This window comes from Sceloporus occidentalis, unplaced genomic scaffold (genome assembly GCF_023333645.1).
Source record: "Sceloporus occidentalis isolate IW3139 unplaced genomic scaffold, rSceOcc1.0.p SCAF_12, whole genome shotgun sequence".
NCBI classification, from domain to species: domain Eukaryota; kingdom Metazoa; phylum Chordata; class Lepidosauria; order Squamata; family Phrynosomatidae; genus Sceloporus; species Sceloporus occidentalis.
Window position 1 is genome coordinate 23,072,624 of NW_028316992.1, and position 22,714 is coordinate 23,095,337.

Below are 22,714 nucleotides of genomic sequence, written 5' to 3' on the forward strand. Positions count from 1 at the left end.
TGGAATTTCCATAATCAGGGTGCCACCTCTAAGAGGGCTCTGTCCCTGTTCGCAGGCCATTGTACTCCAGGGCAACACAAGCCCAGCTGCACCAGTTCCACAGTTGGGGACACAAGCTAGGTCCGAGAAGCTGAGTGCAATGTGGAGACAAGCAGAAGTGGGTCAAAGGAGTGCTGAAGCAACTGTGTCACCATTTCACTAGAATGACTTCATTACTGGCATAGGTATATTATTATTTATAATTCATGGAACATTTAAAGTACTTCCTTCTTAAAAAAACACAACTGTAATTATATCACCACAATCCGCTTTCTTTGTTCAAATAATAAGTTGCCTTTGACCTTGTTCTCTCTGAAGTGGTAGAATGAACCAGAGCTGAACCATTTCAGTCTGCTCACATGGATGAATGATCCCCCATGAAAAAAAACGCCCAGATATATTAATTGCTGCTGGCAGTATTCCATGAATCTTTAGTTTTTTTTATTTATTACTGTTAATAATTTGTACTTCCACTTTTATTTGGCTTTTTTAAAATAACAAAAAGCAGTTTATAAATTTAATAAATAAACAAACAAATAAATAAAATGAAGAATGATGCATGTAATGATCAAGAAGAGCATATACTCTAATGCAGGGAGACACAATTGAATAGCACAGAAGCTATAACATTCCAAAACACTGTCATTTACTGAAAATCCATTCTGTGGGTTTTTAAGTATACAACAAAGTGGGGCAAAAACCAAAAATTTTTTGGCATTGAAAAAGACTGGAGTGCCCACAGCTTGACCATGAAGACTGCATATCTATTTTGGTAGCTGTGGGTTCTCAGGGAATGTCCACATGATATGATATATTATTTATTTATTTATTTATTTATTTTACAGTATTTATACCCCACCCTTCAGCCCTAAAGACAGGCAAACAATATAATAATATAATAATATAATATAATATAATATAATATAATATAATATAATAGACATACAAACATTATGACTAGGAGTTTGCACAGGTCTACATTAGCAACACTGTGTTCCTTGTATAGCCCATGTATATAACACTACATGAGTGAAACAACTCTTAGACCTCCTTTAAAAAATGCTTCACCATGAACATTATTGATGCTGTGGTCAATCACAGTACATGGAGAATGGCTACTGTGTATGTACAGGAGAAACATGTTTCTGAATTTTACATTTAATAATGTGTAAAGTGGCTCTAAACCATAGAGAAAAGTGTATGCATCAATCAAAATATACCTGCAAGACTGAAAATAATAATTCTTAAAACCATAAAGCATGAAGAAAGGGGGAGAAATTACCTGTTGATGTGATTACAACTTCTTCCACATCTCCACTAACATATGTTGTCAACGGCCTAATCATTTCCTGTGGTAAATCTGCCAGAGAACTGAATTGGTTCCTAAAATATACTATTTGTGGATTAAATGCAATCTGCTGAAGTTCTGCCAGATCTGCATTTCTAATACCAACGCAAAATGTTAGCACTCTTGCACGCGCTAAAGCATTGGCAGCCTGTTGGAATGAATCGACAGATGGCCCTGCCGCAAGGAAGACTAACACCTGAGGGACGTTTTCATCTATCCTGCTCCCACCGGCTTGAGTGAAGTGATTTGCAAGAACAAAGTCTAGTGCGGAACCAGTATTCAGCACTGAACCCCCAAGGAGTCTCAGTCCCCTCAGGTGATTAAGCACTTCTGCCTTTGTTAGGAAAGAGTTTAAAAAGAATTCAGTTTTTGGATTCTCACTAAATTGCACTAAGCCGATTCGTACATCATCAATTCCAACATCAAGGGAGTTAACTAGGTTCACAACAAAGTCACGGACATATGGGAAGTTGGCATTTCCAACGTTGACTGATCCATCCAAAAGAAAGATGATATCCCTTTTGTTTACCAGAACTGCAGTAGAGCACAGAAAATAACATGAGAGACATCATAGAAAAACACATACACCAGTATCTGTCATGTGTGCATACAACATTTGCGGTACACACATGTATACCTCAATGTTAGAAAGAAGGGAGAAGAAGACGAGACAACAGAAAGAGAAGGAGAGAAGAACTGGAGTGAGCGTCAGGAACCTTTCTGCATGATCAGTGAAAGCGTGTCCAACTGCCATTTAAGACATTTTTCTCTAGATGTCTTTTCAATGAGAATAACATTTCATCCTCCATGCAAGTAATATAAGGAGGATGCCAGGGGCCTATTCCTGGAGAATGGCTGTGCTTACAATTATGTGTAAACTTCATTTTAAAAGAATCTGTATTAATCTGGAGGTTCTAAATTTTCAAACCCATTTCAGGTATCAGAAACTACTGTAAATCCAAAATAGGCTGGACAGGCCCCAAGGATATCAGTCTTCGCTTGGGCCTCTAACCCTTCCACACATCCCAATAACCTATTTGGGCAAAGGTTAGGTCCCTTCTAAAGGACTTTACACTTGCACTGCTTGCAGGTGGAAAAGCAGGCCACATCCCTGTGAACAGAGAGAGTTGCATGCTCTCAGAGCCTCGCAGTACCGTTACTTCTGCATCTGCTGTTCCTCTTAGGCCTGTGTTTCCTTCTCAAATGCTTCTATAGGGCTGGAGAGAAAGTAAGACTACTTTCTAGAAGGCTACAACCATGTTAGGAGACATTTCAGTCCCAAATGTTCTAAAACAATATCATCAGGTGTAGTTCAGGGCTTTCCCACTTCCAAGACTGTGGAACAATCTGCAACTAATCCATTAGGGGAAAAAATCATATCCATTTTGCGTTGTGTCTCTTTCACACCACACAATCATAAAACCTTGATATCACTTTAAGTACCATTGCGTCATCTTATGGAATGCTGGAAACTGTTCAGAAACACACACACACCACTAAACCATCTGGAAAGTTTTCTGGATGTGCAAGGGAAGGCTAGGGAAGGGAAAGAGCAGTAGTGCAAGCTTTTTTCCAGTCACATAGCTGGTGGGCACAAACTGATAGTGGTGAGAAACTTTTAGTAGTAACTATAAGGAGGGAAAGGAGGAGTTTATAGCCATGTGCTAAAATTTTCAGAGAGGGAAGAAGGAGAGACAAAAACAGAGGGAGGGATGGAAGAGAAAGAGAGAGAAATTTAGAGGAGAGGGAAAATAAGAGAAAAGACAAATGCATTTATTTTTCAAAGTGTAAGAACATTTAAGATCATTTTTAATTTAAATTTTAAAATAAAAATGTCACAGCTGAAATACACCATGCAAGGATGTATTAGTGGAAACAAACATTTTGGGGGGGAAAAAGCTTAGGTGACAGATTTTGGTCCTGTGATATCAATCTTTGTTAAGGATTAAGAAGGGAAAATTCTAAAAGCTAGTACCTGAACAATTAAGTGAGGTTCAAAATGATTATTCGATAAAAAAATTCAAGGTTATTGGAGGAGACCCTCAGAAAACTAACCTCATTTGGCCCTCATTTTGTTATACTTATCAATGGGAAATGGCTCTGATTTCGTTTTTTGGTCATTTGACAGGCTTTATACCATACAGGGGGAGATTACTATTTTTCTGGACATGCCGCAGTCTCCCAGTTACATGGAGAAGTGGACAGCAGAGGAAAGGAAGGCAGACAACATTCAACATTTTTTTTTTGGGGGGGGGGGTTTGAATCCCATAGTAATCCCAACTAAAGTAGATCCACTGGATTAATGCCATTTATATGTGTTGACTCATTATTCAGTGATTCAAGGTGTCTGCTTTTGAATGAATTTATTATGGCACATGGCCAGCATCACAAGATGTCTGCTTTTACTGAAATTATCAATAGGATTTGGTCTCAGACAGGCTGAACTTCTGAACTGAAGTTCTTAAAGAAACGATAGCCATTCCAAAAATCTTAAGTAAGGAATAAACCTTTATTTTCTTCAACACTGTTTTGTTGTTGTTGTGTGCCGTCAAGTCATCTCCAACTTACGGAGATGCTAAAGTGAACCTCTTATGGGGTTTTCTGGGGCTGAGAGTGTATGACTCAACCAAGCTCACCCAGTGGGTTTCCATGGCTGAGCAGGGAACTGAACCCTTATTTCCAGAGTCCTAATCCTTGGATCAAACCACTACACCATGCTAGCTCTGCTGGAAGGGAGTGTTTCCATTGGTTTTCAGAAAGAATGGGAAAGCTCCTAGAAAGAACAATAATGAATCTACCTGAATCTCTATTACCAAACCGTAGAACAGAGGGTTGGACAGCCATATTTGGGTCCTTCTGATCCTACATGGGATGCATAACTGCCACTATTTTATATGTTATAGGACTATGGGGGGGGGGGGGGGGTAGGTGGTGTGAAGCAGTGATATAACTCTAAACTATGCCCCCAGAAGCTTTTCTCAGCTGAAAATGCATATTTTAGGACAGCAGGCCTTGGGTGGGCTCACAGGAGTCCCTCCAGGCTGCATGTAGTCTGCTAGCTACATGCTTCTAACTCCTTTAGCCTAAATCCTAAATTAACCACAATTGAACTAAACCCATTGAATCAATTGTTGAATGTAAGTAAACAGTTGTGTAGTACCACTGATTCAATGGGTTTACTCTAGTTCAGTCTAGCAACAGGATTTATAACTTTGTAAATTGACCTTGCCATTAATAGTTGAATAAATGATACAATATTCATATAGAGCTATGCTGAAAAGCAGCCAAATTTAATCAAAATATTCCAAAGGTTCCAGTCATCGAATTTTTACAGACATTATAATAAGGTAGAATGTGTTTTTATTTTTGTTTGTTTGCTTGCTTTAATGTTGAAAAGAGAAGAAACAAATTAAGGGAAATGTTGTAATTTAATCTCGTTCAATGATCACTATAATCAAATGGTTATATCCTGAATTTATTCTGGGAGAATAGTCCCTCTCGCCTTGACTGCATTAAAAAACCAAATAGTTAAACATGAGAAATAAAATATTTGTCAAAAGGTTATCTCAAATGATGAAGTCTGTGTGATAATAGTCACTTTTATTATACATTTGGTTTGTGGTAGGAACAAAAAAGCAAAAATAGGAAGGTTTTTTTTTTTAGTATTAATTATGGTCAAACTGCAATATATATGAATACTTAAGAGATACAGTGCTTACCTTCTACAGGTGTTGTTTCTACAAGGGTTCCAGAAAGTGTCCTTATAGGTGTCACAACATCAGGAAGAATAGCTGTTAGTGCAACGGTGCGGAATTCAGTGGGACTGAAGACCAGGCTTGGCTCATAGGCAATCTGCTCTAATTCAGCACGGTCTGCATTTCGGGCTCCAATAGCAAGGACCACTATTCCTCCTCTTTTTACTTCTTGTGCTGCTTGGACAACTTCATCTCTGGACTTACCACCAGTAATAAGGACCAACATTGGAAAGACACCTTCCTCAATCCTGCTTCCAACGGCACTGGTGAAGAAGTTGTTTTTAACAAGCCTCAGAGCAGCACCTGTATTAAGTGCGGTTCCACCAGCTGGCTTGATTTTCCTAACATTGGTAAGGACATCTTTTTTGGTCTGGTGGGTATTGAAATAGAATTCTGGTCTTACAGTATCTCCATATTGTGCCACTGCAACTTGTATCAGGTCTGGTCCAATTTCCAGTCTGTTGATGATTTTTGCAATAAAATCACGAATTGCATTAAATGGGGCATTTCCCAAAGCTGTTGTACCATCTACCAGGAAGACTATGTCCTTCCTGTTGACTTCAACAACTGCAAGCAATATACATACAGAAAATCAGTGAGATTATTCATTCAACAATGCTAACAAATTCTTTATCAATGTATACCATCCATGGTTATAGAGAATATTTCTGAGCTTGGAAAAGTTATCATTTGGACTACAGCTCTCAGAACCCCCAACCATTATGACCACTCAGCAAGCTTTTCCAGATTTTACAATGTGTCTGCTGCTATAAAAGTAATCTCTGATTTTGTATATGCTGAGTTATCTTTAACAATATTATAATTTAGAGGTATTACATCTAACAATCCTCCTCCTCCTCCTCCTCCAGTATAGGCAGTATTTATTTTATAATATCCTGTATGTTTACACAGGGCATCCAGTGCTGTCTATTTTGAAAAAAAGCCTCTCTAAACTTACAACTGAGACCAGTCAATAGCTGACAACTAGGACAGGAAGTCAACAGCCTTCTGCCACATAGTATTTCCAGCAAATAGTTTTCAATTTCCTCACTGTTTTGCTCTAGAACTGTCTTTCCGATAACATTGTCTTCTTTCTACATCAAACATACTACTCATGTCTCCATCACCACTATTTGACTACTATTTAACGTATGCCTCATCAGTGCTATCGAGATGTAAATTTTTCCTCCTTTCTTAAGACTACTTTTCTTAGATAATCACTTCCATTTACAAGACCTCCAGTGTTGGTACGTGCTTTCCTGAGACATTAGCCACATAAGCCCCTGTACTTTACAGTTCTCCCACATTCCAAATTCCACCCTTTTTCCTCTCTCTCAGCATCACACTTGCTTTGCAGCCACTATGTACTTGGGTATATCCAATAGATTTCTTCTTTCTTGATTTCACACAACATTCCTGGCTGTGCAAAATAACCAGGTGAGTGGAGGTGTGAGTGCTTAGATCTAAGAACAACCCAAACCTGAATGCCATTTTGGGGTCCTTTTCATTTCATTAAAAAAATCATATTCTACACCTCACAGTTTTGTGGTGCAGATATTTCATGATGATTTTTCTATATTACAATGCAGAATGAATTCTACACCTCAGACATAAATATTGGGGTATGTGGATCAAGATCAGATGATGTACACAAAACCATAACTAACCAAATCTGTATCACAATAATAATCCTGAAGTAGCAAACAGTTGTGTAGTAAGCAGTATGCTGGAACTCATTCACACATCACACTACACAGTTATAGTTATGATTTCACTTTCAACACCGTAGCTGCAACCTATGGAATCTGCGGATTTGCAGTTTGGTCAGAAGCACTGAAGAAGCTCTCTGGCTGAAGATTCTAAATGCCTAAACTGTAAATGCCAAGATGCCATAGGGTAGGGCCATAATAGTTAAAGTGGAAAAAGAGTACTGTAACTGTGAAGTATGACTGGACTCTTGGTCTTGGATAAGGCAGGCACGAATCCAGATCTGCAAAACTGAGCCATATGAACAGAAGATCCATCTTAGTCCAGTCACTGTTTCTTCATTTAACTTGTCTCACAGAGTTGTTATGGGGCTAAAACGTTTGGGAAGGCTAAACTATTTATCACACTCTGAACTTCTTGGAAGATGGATGGAAAAGAAATTATTTATCATTATACTTACCTGTCCTTTGCTTTTTCAATATCTGTTACTCACATAGTTATCAGTTTTGGTCATCAAGCCAAGAATAAATGTGTTATATGTTTTATAATCACCAGGGCTAACCCTTCACGCCCAGAGTTGAAGAATTACTGCTAAATAGAAGTACATAACCATACTGTCCACACTGATCTCCAAATGCCATAATTTTTTTTCAAAAACAAATCCATGAACACAATTGGTGATCAAGTTCCTATATCACACTGATGTATTTCTTTCTGGAGTTTATTTCACAGGCCCTAGAACGGGCCTGTTGCATTACAAAAGGGGGCATGATGGGGACGGGAGGTGGCATAGAACGAACCTTACCGCACAGGAGAACGCCAATGCCGGATGTTCCCATTGCGTTCTACATCTGGCCCCGAGGGGGCAATTTTTGAGAATGCTTTTAAACAGTTCTCAAAAATCGCCCCCTCTGGGATGAATGTGGAATGCAATGGGAACGTCTGGTGGCGGCATTCTCCTGTACTTTAAGATGCGTTTTATGCCACCTCCTGTTCCCATCATGCCCCCCTTTTGTAACATGACAGACCCGTTCTAGGGCCTGTGCAATAAACTCCTATGTTCAGCTGCTCCCTCTGGCACAAGATTATAGCCGGGGGGATGCTGTGTACAGCTCTACCATGGATTGGTTGCAAGGGCTTGTTTGGGCTGTTCTTGAGCAGGGATGGAGAAAGAGAAGCTTCGTTCTTCCCATTTCTAAACTGGTACTGCCTAGAAATCAGTGTGGCATTTCAGTTACAACAATGTCACAATCATCGTACTCAGTTTCTAGGCTTCTCTCTCCATCCCAGGGCTGCATTTTTGTTGGTGTCGTTGTGTGCTTTCAAGTCATTTCTGACTTATGGCAACCCTAAGTCAAACCTGTTACATGGTTTTCTTGTCAGCTTTCTTCAGAGAGGTTCTGCCATTTTCATCCTTTAAGGCTGACAGTGTGTGACTTGCCCAAGGTCACTCAGTGGGTTTCTATGGCCAGGTCAGGAGTCGAACCTAGGTCTCCTTGTATCCTAGTCCAACACCCAACCCATTACATTACATTGGTCCTCCAGGGCTGTTTAAAATCCAGTACAAGTTAGTTTAAAGGACTCTCTTCCTTCACCTCCTTACTTGCCAAGCTCTGTCACATCTACTACCAGACTTGGGCAGAAATGCCTGAAGCAGTGGAGTAAAAGTAAGACAGCTCCACTCACTTTTCTACACTTCTTGGTATAAGAATTAAACATACATAGTGTTGGAAGTAGAAAAATGTGCAGGAGCACTTGCACAAGTGACTATATCCCTACAGATGGCAAAAGAGGCAGAAAGATAGTTTGGGTTCCCTAATCATAGAATCATAGTTGGAAGAGACCGCGCGGGGCATCCAGTCCAACCCCCTGCAATGCAGGAAATCCAAATCAAAGCATCCCCAGCAGATGGCCATCTAGCCTCTGCTTAATATGTTCCCTCTTTCTCTTGTATGCTCTCCTCCTTCCCCACCTATCCAGGTCTCTGCTCAGACTTCCTTTCCTCCCACAAATTTCCCCATTTTCTCTAGCAGTAGAGCCTAGGGCCCAGTACATACCTTTAAAAAAGGCTGGACTTGATGTGGCCTGTTTCCCTCCAGAGGGACGCCGCAGCCGCCAAACCATGTGGCATCCCTCCGGAGCAAAAAGAACCCGGAAAAAATGGGTTCTTTTTGGGTTGCCTGGCAAATGTCACGAGTGCGCCAATGGTGCAGTTGTGCGTAAGCGACGTGCAGCAATGTGTATATGCTGCGTGTCACTTATGTCAAGATGGTGATGCCCATGTGGACGGGACACTGCCATGATGCTGCCGTCATGCCATGCTAGGGTTAGGGGATTTGTGGTTGGTGCGTGGTCCCTAACCCTAGTATCGCCAGCCGCACGCCACTTCGGGACCGTCTATCCTGGGCCGTGCTCTCCTCTCCCCCAAATATGCAGCCCTCTAAGATAGCACTGTCTTCCCTGAAGACATTCTTTTGCTGATTATTCCATTCACTGGCTTTCATACTTGCCAACACACACATGCACACACTCTCAACATTTAGGGCAGATATATGGACAACAAATGTGTCGTTCCCCACTATTTATAGTTGGAGCTTAAGACATTTTTTTCACTACTGTGTTAGGAGAAACTCCTGTTGAATGTTGAAAAAACAAAAAAAATATTCTTCATGAGGAAGGGGCACAGTACAGTCAGGTCTTTGTATACCTGACTGATGTTCAAGGGGTAATGTAGTGACTACTGTTCGACTATCAGTAAAGAAGGACGCTTTCACCTGGTACCCTTTCACACGATACAATCATAGCATTATGATTCCCCTTTAACTGCCATCGCTGCAACCTATGGAAGCCTAAGATTGGTCAGAGGCACCAGAGGATTTCTGGCTAAGGATTCTAAAGGGCCCACCAAATGAAAATCCCAGAATTCCATAGGATGTTGCCATAGGCAATTAAAGAGGAACCATACTATTATGACTGTAAAGTATAAACAGGCTCCTTCTTTACCTGTATTTCTGAAAATAATATACATGGGTCCTGACTCCCCCCACCCCCCCTGCTACCTAGGACCCTCCATTCTGATGGTGAGCAGTGGTTTGCATGTGCATCACACTGTGCTGTCCAGCACCACTGCAGAGAGTTGTTTGTTTCTGAAATCAGAACAATGTGCCCAGCATTGGTCACATGTCTGGGCACTTCATTCTGACCTCAGAGCGAGTGACTCTTGGAAATGGTGGCAGTGCCAGGTAGCACAAGAAGGCACATTTTAAAAAGCCGCCCAATGTCAAAGCAAAGGGGTCTGGATTTTCTGGGAAGATCAGGAGCAAACAGGGATTTTTTTAGTCTGCATTAAGAGGGGTATACCCCAGATTTGGCACTGAACAGCTGTCTGATCTGGTTGCACCAACTCAGTGTTTGCACCATGCATCATCCGGGCTCCCCTTCTACAGGGCATGGGGGACGCAATTTATTTGGCCTGTGCAGAAAAGGCCATGGACATACTGTTGTTGTTATTAACTGCTCTTGAGTTGGCTTTAACTCATGGTGACCCAATGGATGAGACATCCCCAAGTCCCCCTGTCTTCATCCTCTCTGCTCAGGTCTTGCAGCCTCAGGCCTGTGTCTTCCCTGATTGAGTTTAACCATCTGACATGTGATTTTCCTCTCTTTCCACCTTCCTTCCATGTTTCCTAGTATCATTGTCTTTTCTACTGATACATTTTTCCTCATGGTGTGGCCAAAATACAACAGCCTCAATTTAATTATCTTGGCTTCCAGAGAGAGTTCTGTCTTGATCTGTTCTAGAACCCATTTGTTTGTATTCTTGGCTATCCACAGTATCCTCAACACTCTTCTCCAGAACCACATCTCAGATTAGTTGATTTTGTTTGTATCAGCTTTTTTCATGTCCAGGTCTCACACCTGTATATGGTGATGTGGAATAGAATGGTTTAGATGATCCTCACTTTAGTATTAAGAGTTATGTCTTTACACTTTGTGATCTTGTCCAGTTCTTCCCAATCCTAATCTTCGTCTGATTTCTTGACTGCAGTCTCCGTTCTGATCAATATTTGATCCAAGGAACCTGAGCTCTTTGACTATTTCAATTTTCTCAATGTCTAGGGTGAAATCTTGTAGATCATTCATGGTCATTACTTTTGTTTCCTTAATGTTGAATCCAACCTTAGCATTTTCCTCCTTGACCTTCCTCCAGGTCTTTGTTGTCTTCTTCAAGTAGTATTACTAACTACTACATGATAGTAGTATCACATGGATGTACTATGGGAACTCAACTGCTATTCAGAGTTCAAATGTCTGAAAGAACAGCAAGGAACAGTTCACACCTGAAACTCCCAAGCAGCTAGTGGATGGAATCACAGTGAACTATGCTTGCATGGAGGCACCATTGAATCACACAATTAAATATTCTGCAATTTTAAAAAATAAAGTAGAATGTCCATGCAAATGATTTGGATGTGCAGCAGATTGAGTTTTTGTTGTTGTTTTGATGGGGAGAGGCATTGTGTGTGTCCTGAATAATTTTGGAAGGCACTTTGCTCTTCCTTGCTGTATTATGTGAAGCTGCTTTTCTTCCATTGTTCTTCATTCCATTGTTGGACCAAACTGGTTGAGGGCCAATAAACTGAAGTTGAATCCCAACAGGACAGAGATGCTGCAGACTGGTGGTTCCTGGATCCAAGAATTGGCTAAGTGACCTGCCCTGGATGGGGTTGCCTTCCCCTTGAAGGGAGAAGGTGCATAGTTGGGACTCCTAGATCCATATCTGTGGCTAGAGGCCCAAGTGGACTGCATAGCTCAGGATGCCTGGGGGAAACTTCAACTGGGCTGCCATTTGCAAATCTTCCTGGACATGGATTAGATATCCTCCTGATTAGATTACAGTAAGGCACTCTGAGTAGAGCTGTGTTTGAAGATCACTTGAAATCTGCCACTAGCTCAACATACAGCAGCTAGACTATTGGGAACATATGATATGAACCATATGACATGAACTTTAAAGGAACTCCATACATTGCCAATATGTTCCCAGTATGAATTCAAAGTGATTATGATGACCTTCAAAGCCTAAATAGTTTGGGATGCCAGTTCTTGAAGGGGTGCTTCTCTGTTTATACCTATACAACAATCTGGGTATGCTAGAGGGTCTCCTCTGTTTCCACACAGTAGAAATAACACATGATATACAGCTGTGGGAAAGGGACATATCTGCCATGGGCCCCCATTTTATAAAGAACATAGACTCGGTTCAGACCAGCCTTAAAGGCAGAATTGGGGGCGGAGTCAGGGCATAGCATCCATATGATGCATGCCCCAGCTCTGCCCCCATGGTGGCGTGATGGCACATGTCGCACCACACAGCGCATGGCATCACGGAACTCTTCTGGTGCTGCATCTACACGATGCAGTGCCAAAAGAGTGCTGTACGGCCGAGGTACTGTGCCTATCACACCCTTTCAGGACGCAAAAAAGATCCAGATCAGGGCTGCCGTATGTGGTGGTCGTGATCCCAATCTGGCTGTAAAAAAGGCAGCTATTTGACAAAAACATGCACATGTCGCAATCCCGATCTGGCTGTAAAAGAGGCAGCTACAAGCCACCCCTTAGGAGCTGTCTGCACAGTGCCATAATTAAATCCTATGGGACCTAATGATTTTTCCCCATCAATCTGTATATGTATTTGATTTTACCCAAATCTGTATGTGCTTTTAGAATGTTTAAATATTTTGTATTAACATTAATTGCTTTGAATTGTTTAAATTGACTTTATTATATACTACCCTGAGATGTTATGATTTATGGAGGGAAACATTTAAATCAATAAATAAACATTATATATCAAATAATACCTGTTAAAGAAGAAAAATGATTGCCATGATCAGAGGAAGTTCAGACACTTGTGCAGCTGCTGATTCTTACCAATATCTCCTTTTAAAGGCTGATACTAAGTAGGTCTGGCAGGAACACTCCACATTACATAACTAGTGCATGTTTCTGTCAAATGTTACACAACACTATGCAGAAAGATAAAGTATTATCTGCACCCTCTATCATCTTGTTGTTGTTGTTGCTGTTGTATGCATTCAAGTCATTTCTGACTTGGCAATCTTAAAGTTTGCAGAGTAGGTTTTCCCTAGCTTTACTGAACATAAAATAAATTTAGCTGGGATGCCCTGGCATTATTAAAATGCAAGTCCCTGGGGCATTTTGTTCAAAACAGTAAGTTTTCAGTAATTGCTTTTAACATGGGAGGAGCATCATCTGGATTTTTCTCAGACAATACCCCAAACCTCTTAAACAAGCAAAACAACCCAGTCTTTATCTCTTGCTCCACTTTTTGTTTTTTCCCTAAGTCTATCATTTTTTTGCACTTGGATGTTTTATATACACATGTTTTGAAATTCCTATAAGCAATCAAAACAGGCATCCATCTTTTGGGTTTGTTTGTTGTTGTTTTTGGTCCCCTGTGACTCTGTTACACACTAGTTATACACACTAACTACTAAGAGGACTATTAGAATAAATCAAGTCCCCCACAAGAGTATAAATAGTTGCATGAAATATAACTGTTCATTAAAAAAATACATACCTTCTGTAAGAATGGTTGGGGCATCTAACAAAATGAGTCTCTGGGCCACTCCAACAATGTTTGGAAGTAAGAGATCTTCAAGTTCATCAAGGTTACGGGTGTCCAGGGCAGTAAATACGAAGCTTCCATCAGTAGCAATTTGCTGAAGCTCTACATTGTCTGCATTTTGGACCCCGATGCAAAATGAGAATATACTAGCTTGCTTCATGGCTAAAATCCCCTCTCTAATGTCATCGCTAGATTCACTGCCACTTATCAGTACCAGGATCTGAGGGATACCTTCCTCTATCCTGCTGCCTCCTGAACGGGTAAAGTGGTTTTGCACCATGAATTCAAGGGCTTCCCCAATGTTAGCCTCCTCACCCCCAAGAAAACTAAGGGCCTTCACTGCCTCTAAAACATCAACTTTTCGGGTGTGGCTGTTCAAGAAGAAAGCAGTTCTGGGTCGATCACTATACGTCACCACCCCAATGCGTATGAGCTCAGATCCGACTGAGAGTCTTTCAATTAAATTTGCAACGAAATCACGAATAGCTGCGAAAGTGACAGCACCGATGTTGTTTGATCCATCAATAAGGAAAATAATGTCAGCAGATTCTTGCGCTTAAAAAAAAGAGAGAAATGCAACAGGTGAAAGCATTAAACAAAGTGATTCCATGCAAGTTGAACAGTGTTCTGACATGTTTCTTTGGAAACCAGCAAGAAACACGAATATGAAAGAACAAAACATGTGATGGCCAAAGTAATGAAACTTGCCTGCAGGTTCTGCATTCTGACTGAATATGAACTACCAGCTCATTCATACAATATGAAAAATCAAAATGAGAATATTGATAAGAATTGATCATGTTACCATTGATCCAACAGAATAAATTTCAGTTGAGAACAGAAATTGGATTTAGGTTGTAATGCTTAAAAAAGGGAGAAGTGCATAAAAATGGAATGGAAACATATAGATTAGAAAGAATTCCTGATCAGAATTCTATTTGCAGCCTCTTCTCACACTGTATTTTATTGGGATTTGCAATCACAGCATACCGCTCCCATATCTTCCGGCACCCTAAAATATATATATATATATATATATATATATATATATATATATATATATATTTATGATGTATACCTTTTGTAGCTGAGATGTGGTGACCTTTTCTCTTGAGCGTTAATATATACTGAAAACACAATAATGTGAGGTTTTCAGACACCTGTGAGCCTGAATGTGTCTGAGAAACACTCAGGAATGATAACACCCACCTGCAAAATGTGACAAATGCCAAGTGGAACATTCTTTTTTTGTATATCTCCACAAAGCTTGAAAATATCTATAATAAGGATGTGTGTGTCCTTGCTTGTATTACTATGTTTTGAGTACTTTGAATCGGCCCTTGGGCTATTCAATAAACATACTGACTATGGCAGGTTATAGACCGCCGCTTTGAGGCGGTCTGCCGCCACCGCCGTTTGCTCCGTAAGGGAGCCGTCGCAGCCAAACCGCGCGGCTCCGTTACGGAGCAAAAAAGAAGCTCCAAAATGGAGCTTCTTCTTGCGGCACCCTAATGATGTCGCGAGGCGCCAGGGGCGCATTCACAACGTCATTAGCCCCGCGACACGTTCGGACGCACAGCGTCCGATACGTAAAGATGGCGGCGCCCGTATGAACAGGGCGCCGCCATCTTGTATGTATTCTATACGTACTAGGGTTAGGGGGGTGCGGAAGCACCGCCCCTTCCTAACCCTAGTACGTATAGAATACATACTAAGTGGCGGTCTGTAACCCGCCTATAATAAGGAAGATATGGGGAAGCCCTTAAATAAATGCGTTACATATTCTTCTTTAAAGTGCAAATTTCAATAATGGATGTGGAAATAATAAAATATGCCGAACTAAGTGAACATATACTTTTTAAAACATTTTCAAGTAGTAATGTTAAAATGTTAATTTAATTAAGGATTTTTTTTAATTTTATCATTAAATGGTTATGCTTAAATGTACTAACATTTCCAATCTGAAATATAAAATTATGTAAGGAAAATTTTTGGAGTATATCTAACTTACATTTAAACAGGCTGTTACATTCAAATACACTTTCTCTCCCTCTAAACATATATCCTGAATAGAGACATTTAAATCCAACTGCTTGTCCCAACTCTATTGCAGTAGAGTCCACTGCATCAGCAGAATTTTGAGAAGAATTGGTTTACCATGTTTCCATTAATCCAGTGAGATAAAATCGAGCTAGGCATAGGAACTGGATTTAGGAGGCAATGCTTTATAAAGGGGAAAGTGCAGGAAAATGGATGAGAATAATATAGAAATATGCTTGTAGAAATTATTTATTTAAAATTGCACTTACAATCAAAAGAGATTTCTCATTTTGTTTTTCAAATATGACTGTTGAATATTCAATCATGTAATGCAGAATCATGTTAAAATAAAGGAGTGAAGCCATTAATAACATAATTATCCAACTTTTTGTGTTATAACTGTTTCTGAATGGATCAGCTGTCTCAGCTAGAAGAACCACAAGAACAATGTATTTACTAGTGACACTGGATATATTTATCACAGGATAGCTACCATGTGAATTAGTCTTTGAATTCAGCTGTAGTTAGCTAAAATCTATAATGACTTAAGGGTGGCATAATCTGACTTGATGCACACCTGTCACAGGTAAAGGCGTCTCATGGTGAACAAATGGCTCTCAAAATCCCAGAATCTACTTGAAGCTTTCTCATCTGCTTAGTGATATATTGAAGCTTATATTTTATCCTCAAGCAAATGCATGTGGTAAACAGAAATTAAGTTTGGTTTATCTCCAGTTAGGTGCTGATGTTACTAAAATGATGCAATACTTGACCTTGTGTTTCTACAAGTTAAAAGTTCATCAAAATGACTTAACTAAGGGGGCCCTTCAGACCGGCCATTAAGGCCGGCCTGGGGGCGGAGTAGGGGCATCGTGTCCACATGATGCACACAACTCCACCCCCAGGGTGCTGTGATATTGTGTGCCACTCCACACGGTGCACACCATGACGGCACTGCGTCTGCACGACACTGAGCCAAAGGAGAGCCGTATAGTTGTGGCTATCGCACCCTTTGCAGGGCACAAAAAGGAGCCACTTTTTGCGGCTCCTTTTTGTGTCCTGCAAAGGCTGGACTGGGGCTGCAGCATGTGGTTGCTGTGGCCCCAATCTGGTGCGAAAGGGGTGGTCTGTAGAGCCCCAAGGAGACTGTCAAAAAGAAAATCACATTATATTAAAAGTACAGTTAGACCAAAATTATCCAACATGTATGCACATTTTAGTACATGCATTTCATACTTAGTTCATGCCACCAGTTGTGAAAGTGGTTTGAATGAGTTCTCTAGACACAAAATATCCAAGGTGGCCTTAGGAAAACCAAGCCACTATAGCTCAGCCTCAGCTATTTCATATATAATCTAACCCCATTTAAGCCACCCTGAATGCCTTGAGAGACAAACAAGAGGTGTGTGTGTGTGTGATAGCAGAACTATATCTGCTTCAAGATTCCTGTTCTTCATTTTAAAAATTATGTTTGTGGTCAGAAATATTTTTAGTACTATTCTTCATGGTACTTGGTGTGCTACTACATGACTTGAAGGTTCTGTAAGAATAATCTGTGGGTTATAAATCAAATATTGCTGATCTCAGGAAAACAAGGAATAATATATATAATTGTTGGATAATTTGTCACTTCTGAACTATTATTACACTTCATTACACCATGAAGGGTTAAGCTGATGGTGGAGGGCAAATTAAAGCATGCTTTGTTACACAACTAAGCAAAGAACTTTTGGTTTAGAAAGAAAGCATCATTTAAGTCATTATCCATGATGGACTATAATATATATCTGGGCAAATTCAGCACCGATCTTTGCATTTGCAGAAGTCATTACCATAAAAGCATGACCCCTCATGGATTCGACCATGACCAAATCTCCATTTAATAAATTCTTTGGAAGCAGACAAACATGTCATTAAATATGTATAAAAAAAAGGAGCCATTGACATAATAAAACTGTTGTCTTATCTCAGATGTATTTCAACTGAATAGGCACCATGTTATGTCTTGAAAATTTGGCAGTTTATTTCTAGAAAAAAACAATTCTACTTGGCAATCTTCTAGAGGCAGAGACAACCATAGTATTTTTTTTATGTATATGCTCTTTTTATATAATTAGACCATATACTGTAGTCATAAATTTTTACAGTCTATGAATAATTCAAATAATCCATATAGATGGTTATTTTTATACACTGTATTACATAGCCCTTGAGATGCACAACTCACAATCCAAGTTAATACACTGTTGCATCAAAGTGGGCTGGATGTCTTTTCTGTTCATGTGTCAAACAGAAAGAACATCTGGCCAGGGTAGAGAACCCTACACAACCAAGTTTGTTCAGACACTTTATACATGGGTACTTGTGTTGCAAAGTGGGCTATCAAAGAGATCAAGAGAGGAATGTGTATTTTGCTAAACCCTTAAAGGAGGGAAGAGCCTGGAAAACGTTTAAAGAAACTTAAGGGAATGCATCTCCTTTACATTCCACCTTTTTGCAAGAAATAATAATAATCTGGAGATCAGTTAAAATTCCATTAAAGCTAGAGATCAAGAACCATCCTGGCAGTAAAAAGCAGGGGAAAGGAAAAAGAAAAACATAGTGTAGGGTTCCTGAACACTTAAAAAAAAACCATGACCTTAAAAAAAATTAAAACTCAATGAACAATATTTTTTTTATTTTTATTCCTTCAATCAAAATCTTTGTCCTGTAAAATGAGCAGAAAATGAGGTGAAAACATTTATTTGGCTGTGTGTCATGCAGCAATGCAATGATGGAGGGTGGAGCAAATGATGGAGTTGAAGTGAGAGGTTAATGAGACAAGACACAATGAGTGTTATTACAATCTGTACATTGCTATTATCCTGCACCACTCAAAATTCAGTTCTTCTTTTCATGCATTCCAAGGTGTAAAAACAAAGGTCTGAGAATTTAATATTATAGAACAACCAGTGTAAGAAACTAAACACATAAGCCAAGATCCTATACATTTTTAGCATACTTGTATATGTACACCATTGTAATTATGCTGGAGTCACAGTTGCTTGGACATTTGTGCAATGGGTCTCAAGGCCTTGAACTCATCTGTTGAGCAATGGCCAATTAGCTTTCCACCTACCAAATCAAAAATGTGGAAAAGGGCTGTTTTTGTACTGGTGGAAGAATTAGCTGCACTTGGAGACACACTTTTTGCATACCACTAAGGAAATGCTATCACTTAGGCTGCATGCACACTGCAGAAATAATCCAGTTTGTCACCACTTTAACTGCCATGGCTCAGTGCTATGGAGCTCTAGGAACTGTAATTTGTTGTGGCACTACAGCTCTCTGACAGAGAAGGCAAAACGTCTCAGAAAACTACATGTCCCAGAACTCCACAGCATTGAACCATGGCAGTTAAAGTGGTGTCAACTTGGATTATTTCTGCAGTGCAGATGCAGCTTCAAGCACTTATCTTTAAGATTGTGTATGGCCAAAAAGGATTCTAGTAATAATTTTTGCATCATAACTGAATACTATTCAAAGATTCCGCTACAGTGAGGTTTATTTTTAAAAAATATTAATATTAAATTATTATTATCATTATTATATTTATTAATATTAATATTAGGGGTAGATAGATCTTGAGATATGTAGTTTCTCAGTGTTTGGGAAATGGGTATGTTCTCATTTTCTCTTACGAAACTGTTATGATCATAAGTAAGGTTAAGACAATACCGCCTTGAACTCAGGGAAGTGTGCAAATGTAAAATGTCTGATAGAGAAGCTACTTGATAAGGATGCTAACCACTGAGGGGCCTTGGATCTCATTTTATATTTTATTTTGTTGTATGATCTGTTGCAAAAGTTATGCCAGATCACAGGGACAGATTTGCAAGCCAAAGAGTAACTATATTACAAAAACCTTTGTTTTTAACCCTTTGGATGTGCACCTTCAGGTCTTTCCAGGCAATTTTCATTTTCACACCCAAGAGCTAAGAAAGAACAAGCTGACCATCTCCAATATGTATAAACATCGCATTTTCCTGACACTCAAATCACAATAGATCATGGCTGGGAAAAATGAAGTATTCCTCCAGTGCATCAAGATTAGCAGTGGTGAGACAAAAGAACATGTCCCGCTTGCTACTGCATAAAATTATTATATATGTGTGCAAGAGGTTGAATTGTGGCACTCAGTCACTCACCAGTGCTTAAAAAAATGAGAAGGAGAGGGGGAGACCTGCAGCAATATTATATTTGGGGCCCTTTTCTTCTCCTCCCTCTAACACCCTGTATTGTTTGTACATCACTCCAGCAGTACTGTAAGCATTCTCATAAAAATAAATGAAGAAGTGGATACCCCTTTCTAGAAGTACCAGCTTAGCAATAGAAATAGCATTCATTTGTTGTGGTTGCCTGGAAACACCCTCGGCTTACACATGAAAATTTTTAAGATCACGGAATAGTAGCAATTGAGTACAAATATTGCAATGTCACAGCAGAGGAGGGTTACCTGTGATGTCTTTAATCACTCCTTTTGCTCCAGCCATTTCTGGAGTCACTGATGAGCGAATACTTGCAACTAACTCTCCTACAATGCCGTGGAGAGCAGTAAAGTTCTCTAGGTTGAACAGGTGCATATCAAGGGGTTCACTTGCTATTTCCTTTAATTCCCCTTCCACTGCATCCTGCACTCCAATGGCAAACAGGTTTATATCAGCAGATTTAAGAACAGATGATGGCAGAGTCACATCATCCTGAGATCGTCCATCCGTTAACACTATAATAACCTGGGGAGTGCCATCACTCACTCTGCTTCCGGCAGCTTTAGTTAGGTGGTTTCGAATTAGGAACTCTAATCCTTGTCCAGTCTTGGTTCCTCCCCCCATATAAGGCATGTGTGAAATATGGGAGAGGACATCTTGCAAAGTATGATACGTGTTTAACTGGAACTCTGTATGTGGGTTTCCGCTGAACTGGACCAGACCAAACCGAAAATCATTTCCACCCACATCTAATTGTTTTACAACATCATATAGAAACTCCCGCACAAGTTGGAAATGTTCCTTTCCAATGCTCCAAGAGGAATCCACTAGAAATATTATATCAGCAGCAGCATCGATTTTGACATCTTTAAAAAAACACATTGATTCATGATTTTCTAGAGGTCAGTGGGGGAAAGAAGTCTCGCTCTACCACTGATAGTCATGTCCTTCTTAGGATTCAGCCCAAGCATAGATCTCATAAACCCACACATACATTAAATTGAGACAGGAGAAGCTTAAGAAAGAAGTTTGTCCTAACAAATCATTTGTACTTGTTCAAAGTATGGTAGTGGTGCTGTCGTTTTAATCTTTGTAATGTTGCTTATTGAAGTGGTTGTTACAAAAACTCAGAAAAGGGTTTCAGTAAAATATTCTCCAGTGTTCATAGATTCTAGCGTGGTTCCCTTAACTAGGTAGATTTGAAAACATGCCATGTGAATATATAATTCCCCAATGTGCACACGGAGTATGACTCATACTCAAAGCCCACTGGTTCAGTATTCCACTGAGGAATACATTAACAGCTTCTACCTGATTTTGATTTCACTGAGTACCTTTGTTTGGACTAAAGCTGCTATGCCTCTGTAACACTTGCCAGGTTATCCTAACACTAGCTGGATTGCCAAATAACTACAGGAATGATAAGAAGGTCCATCCTAAGTGCTACATCTGCACAGCAGTGTGAAAAGAGTTAGCCCTCCCAATGCTCACTTTGAATTCATAATCCAGGCTCTTTGCAAGAGGAATGCAAGAATTTGGATCATCTTTATGAATAAATCCAGGGGTTTGGTAAATGCCCATTCATTCCCTATCTCCTCCTCAGTCCTACAAACATTCCTAGTTAACTTTAATTTACCTATTAAGAATGGTGGAAGCAGCAGCAGCAGCATAAAAGGAGGAGACTGGATGCTGCCACATGGCAGAATGAATGCCATCTAACACTACTTGATCTGTCATGGTGCTATCCTAAAGAATCCTGGAATTTGTAGTTTGTGGTGGCCGCAGCACTCTCTGTCAAAGGAGTCTCAATACTGTACTCACAAAATTAGAAATCCCAGAATTCCATTGAGTGATGGCAGTAAAAACAGTGTCAAGCTGCATTAATTCTGCAGCATAAATTCAGCCTTTGTTTATTCCTCTCTTGACCCACCCTATAAGACATTGGCCTGTTACAGACTGCCAAAATAAAGCTGCTTCGGGTCTCTTTGGAGGTATGCTGTTTAAATGATGCATGCATCCTAAGAATCCAGAAGCTGCACCAAAGCTGCACTCCAGTGCTTAGGAATGGAGTGTGGCTTTGGCGCGACCTCTGGACTCTTAGGACCCATGCCTCATTTAATTAGCATACCTCCAAAGAGACCCGAAGCAGCTTTATTTTGGCAGTCTGTAACAGGCCATTGGTTTCCAAACTTTCATCCTCCAGGTGTTTTGGACTTCCCCTCCCAGAAGCCCCAGCCAGCTTGGCCAACTGTCAGGAATTGTGGGAGCTGAAGTCCAAAACATTTAGGTGACCAAAGTTTGGGAATCACTGCTAAGATGTCTTAAATAAGGGAATTATGGAACATATGATACATGTTTAACTGGAACTCTGTACGTATATTTCTGCTGAACTGGATGAGACCAAACTGAACATCCTTTCCATCTATATCACCTATTTGTATCACAACAACATATAGAAATTTCCATTCTTCTCTTTCTTTCCCTCCTTCTGACTCTGACATAGTAATCTTTGGGAGAACTGTCTCTCCCATTTTCTCTTAGAATTTATGTCTTGATGTGTTGCTTCTATGATCCTGGTAGGAAGAAGGGAAGAGAAAAACCTCTCACCCTCTCTTTCCACACACTGCCACTGCTAGTCCCATGATCCTTTGACAGGTAAGTAAAGGGAAAAATAAACTTTGTGCTGAGGTGGGATTTGAAGAAAGGGCCATGGGAGAAAGCAGAGACTGTTGGAAACTAACTTGAAACTTGAAATTCCAAACTGGAGAAGAATTAAAAGTCCTTAAAGGCTTACTGCTCATTCTCAAACAGGCTTTTACAAGCCCCCAAAGTTCTCCACTTTATCTCAGGCCTATCTCTACACTGCACCAGTGTTTATAGGAATGTGACCCAGGCATTCAATAAATGTATTTAAGACTGGTGTAAA

At 40.0% G+C, this 22,714-nt stretch overlaps 1 protein-coding gene across 3 annotated transcripts in view; it reads right to left on the minus strand.

Moving 5' to 3' along the window:
- Nucleotides 1-22,714, minus strand: part of COL6A3 (collagen type VI alpha 3 chain) — a 128,826-nt gene that overhangs the window by 76,635 nt on the left and 29,477 nt on the right. Inside the window, exons 3-6 of one of the 3 annotated variants that reach the window (XM_089478062.1) lie at nt 20,037-20,654; nt 13,454-14,056; nt 5,107-5,709; nt 1,322-1,921 (exon numbers count right to left, since the gene is read on the minus strand). In XM_089478062.1, the coding sequence (XP_089334188.1) occupies nt 1,322-1,921; nt 5,107-5,709; nt 13,454-14,056; nt 20,037-20,654 (2,424 nt within the window). The remainder of the gene's footprint in view (nt 1-1,321; nt 1,922-5,106; nt 5,710-13,453; nt 14,057-20,036; nt 20,655-22,714) is intronic. The other 2 variants (XM_089478063.1, XM_089478064.1) reach the window with 2 other exon arrangements.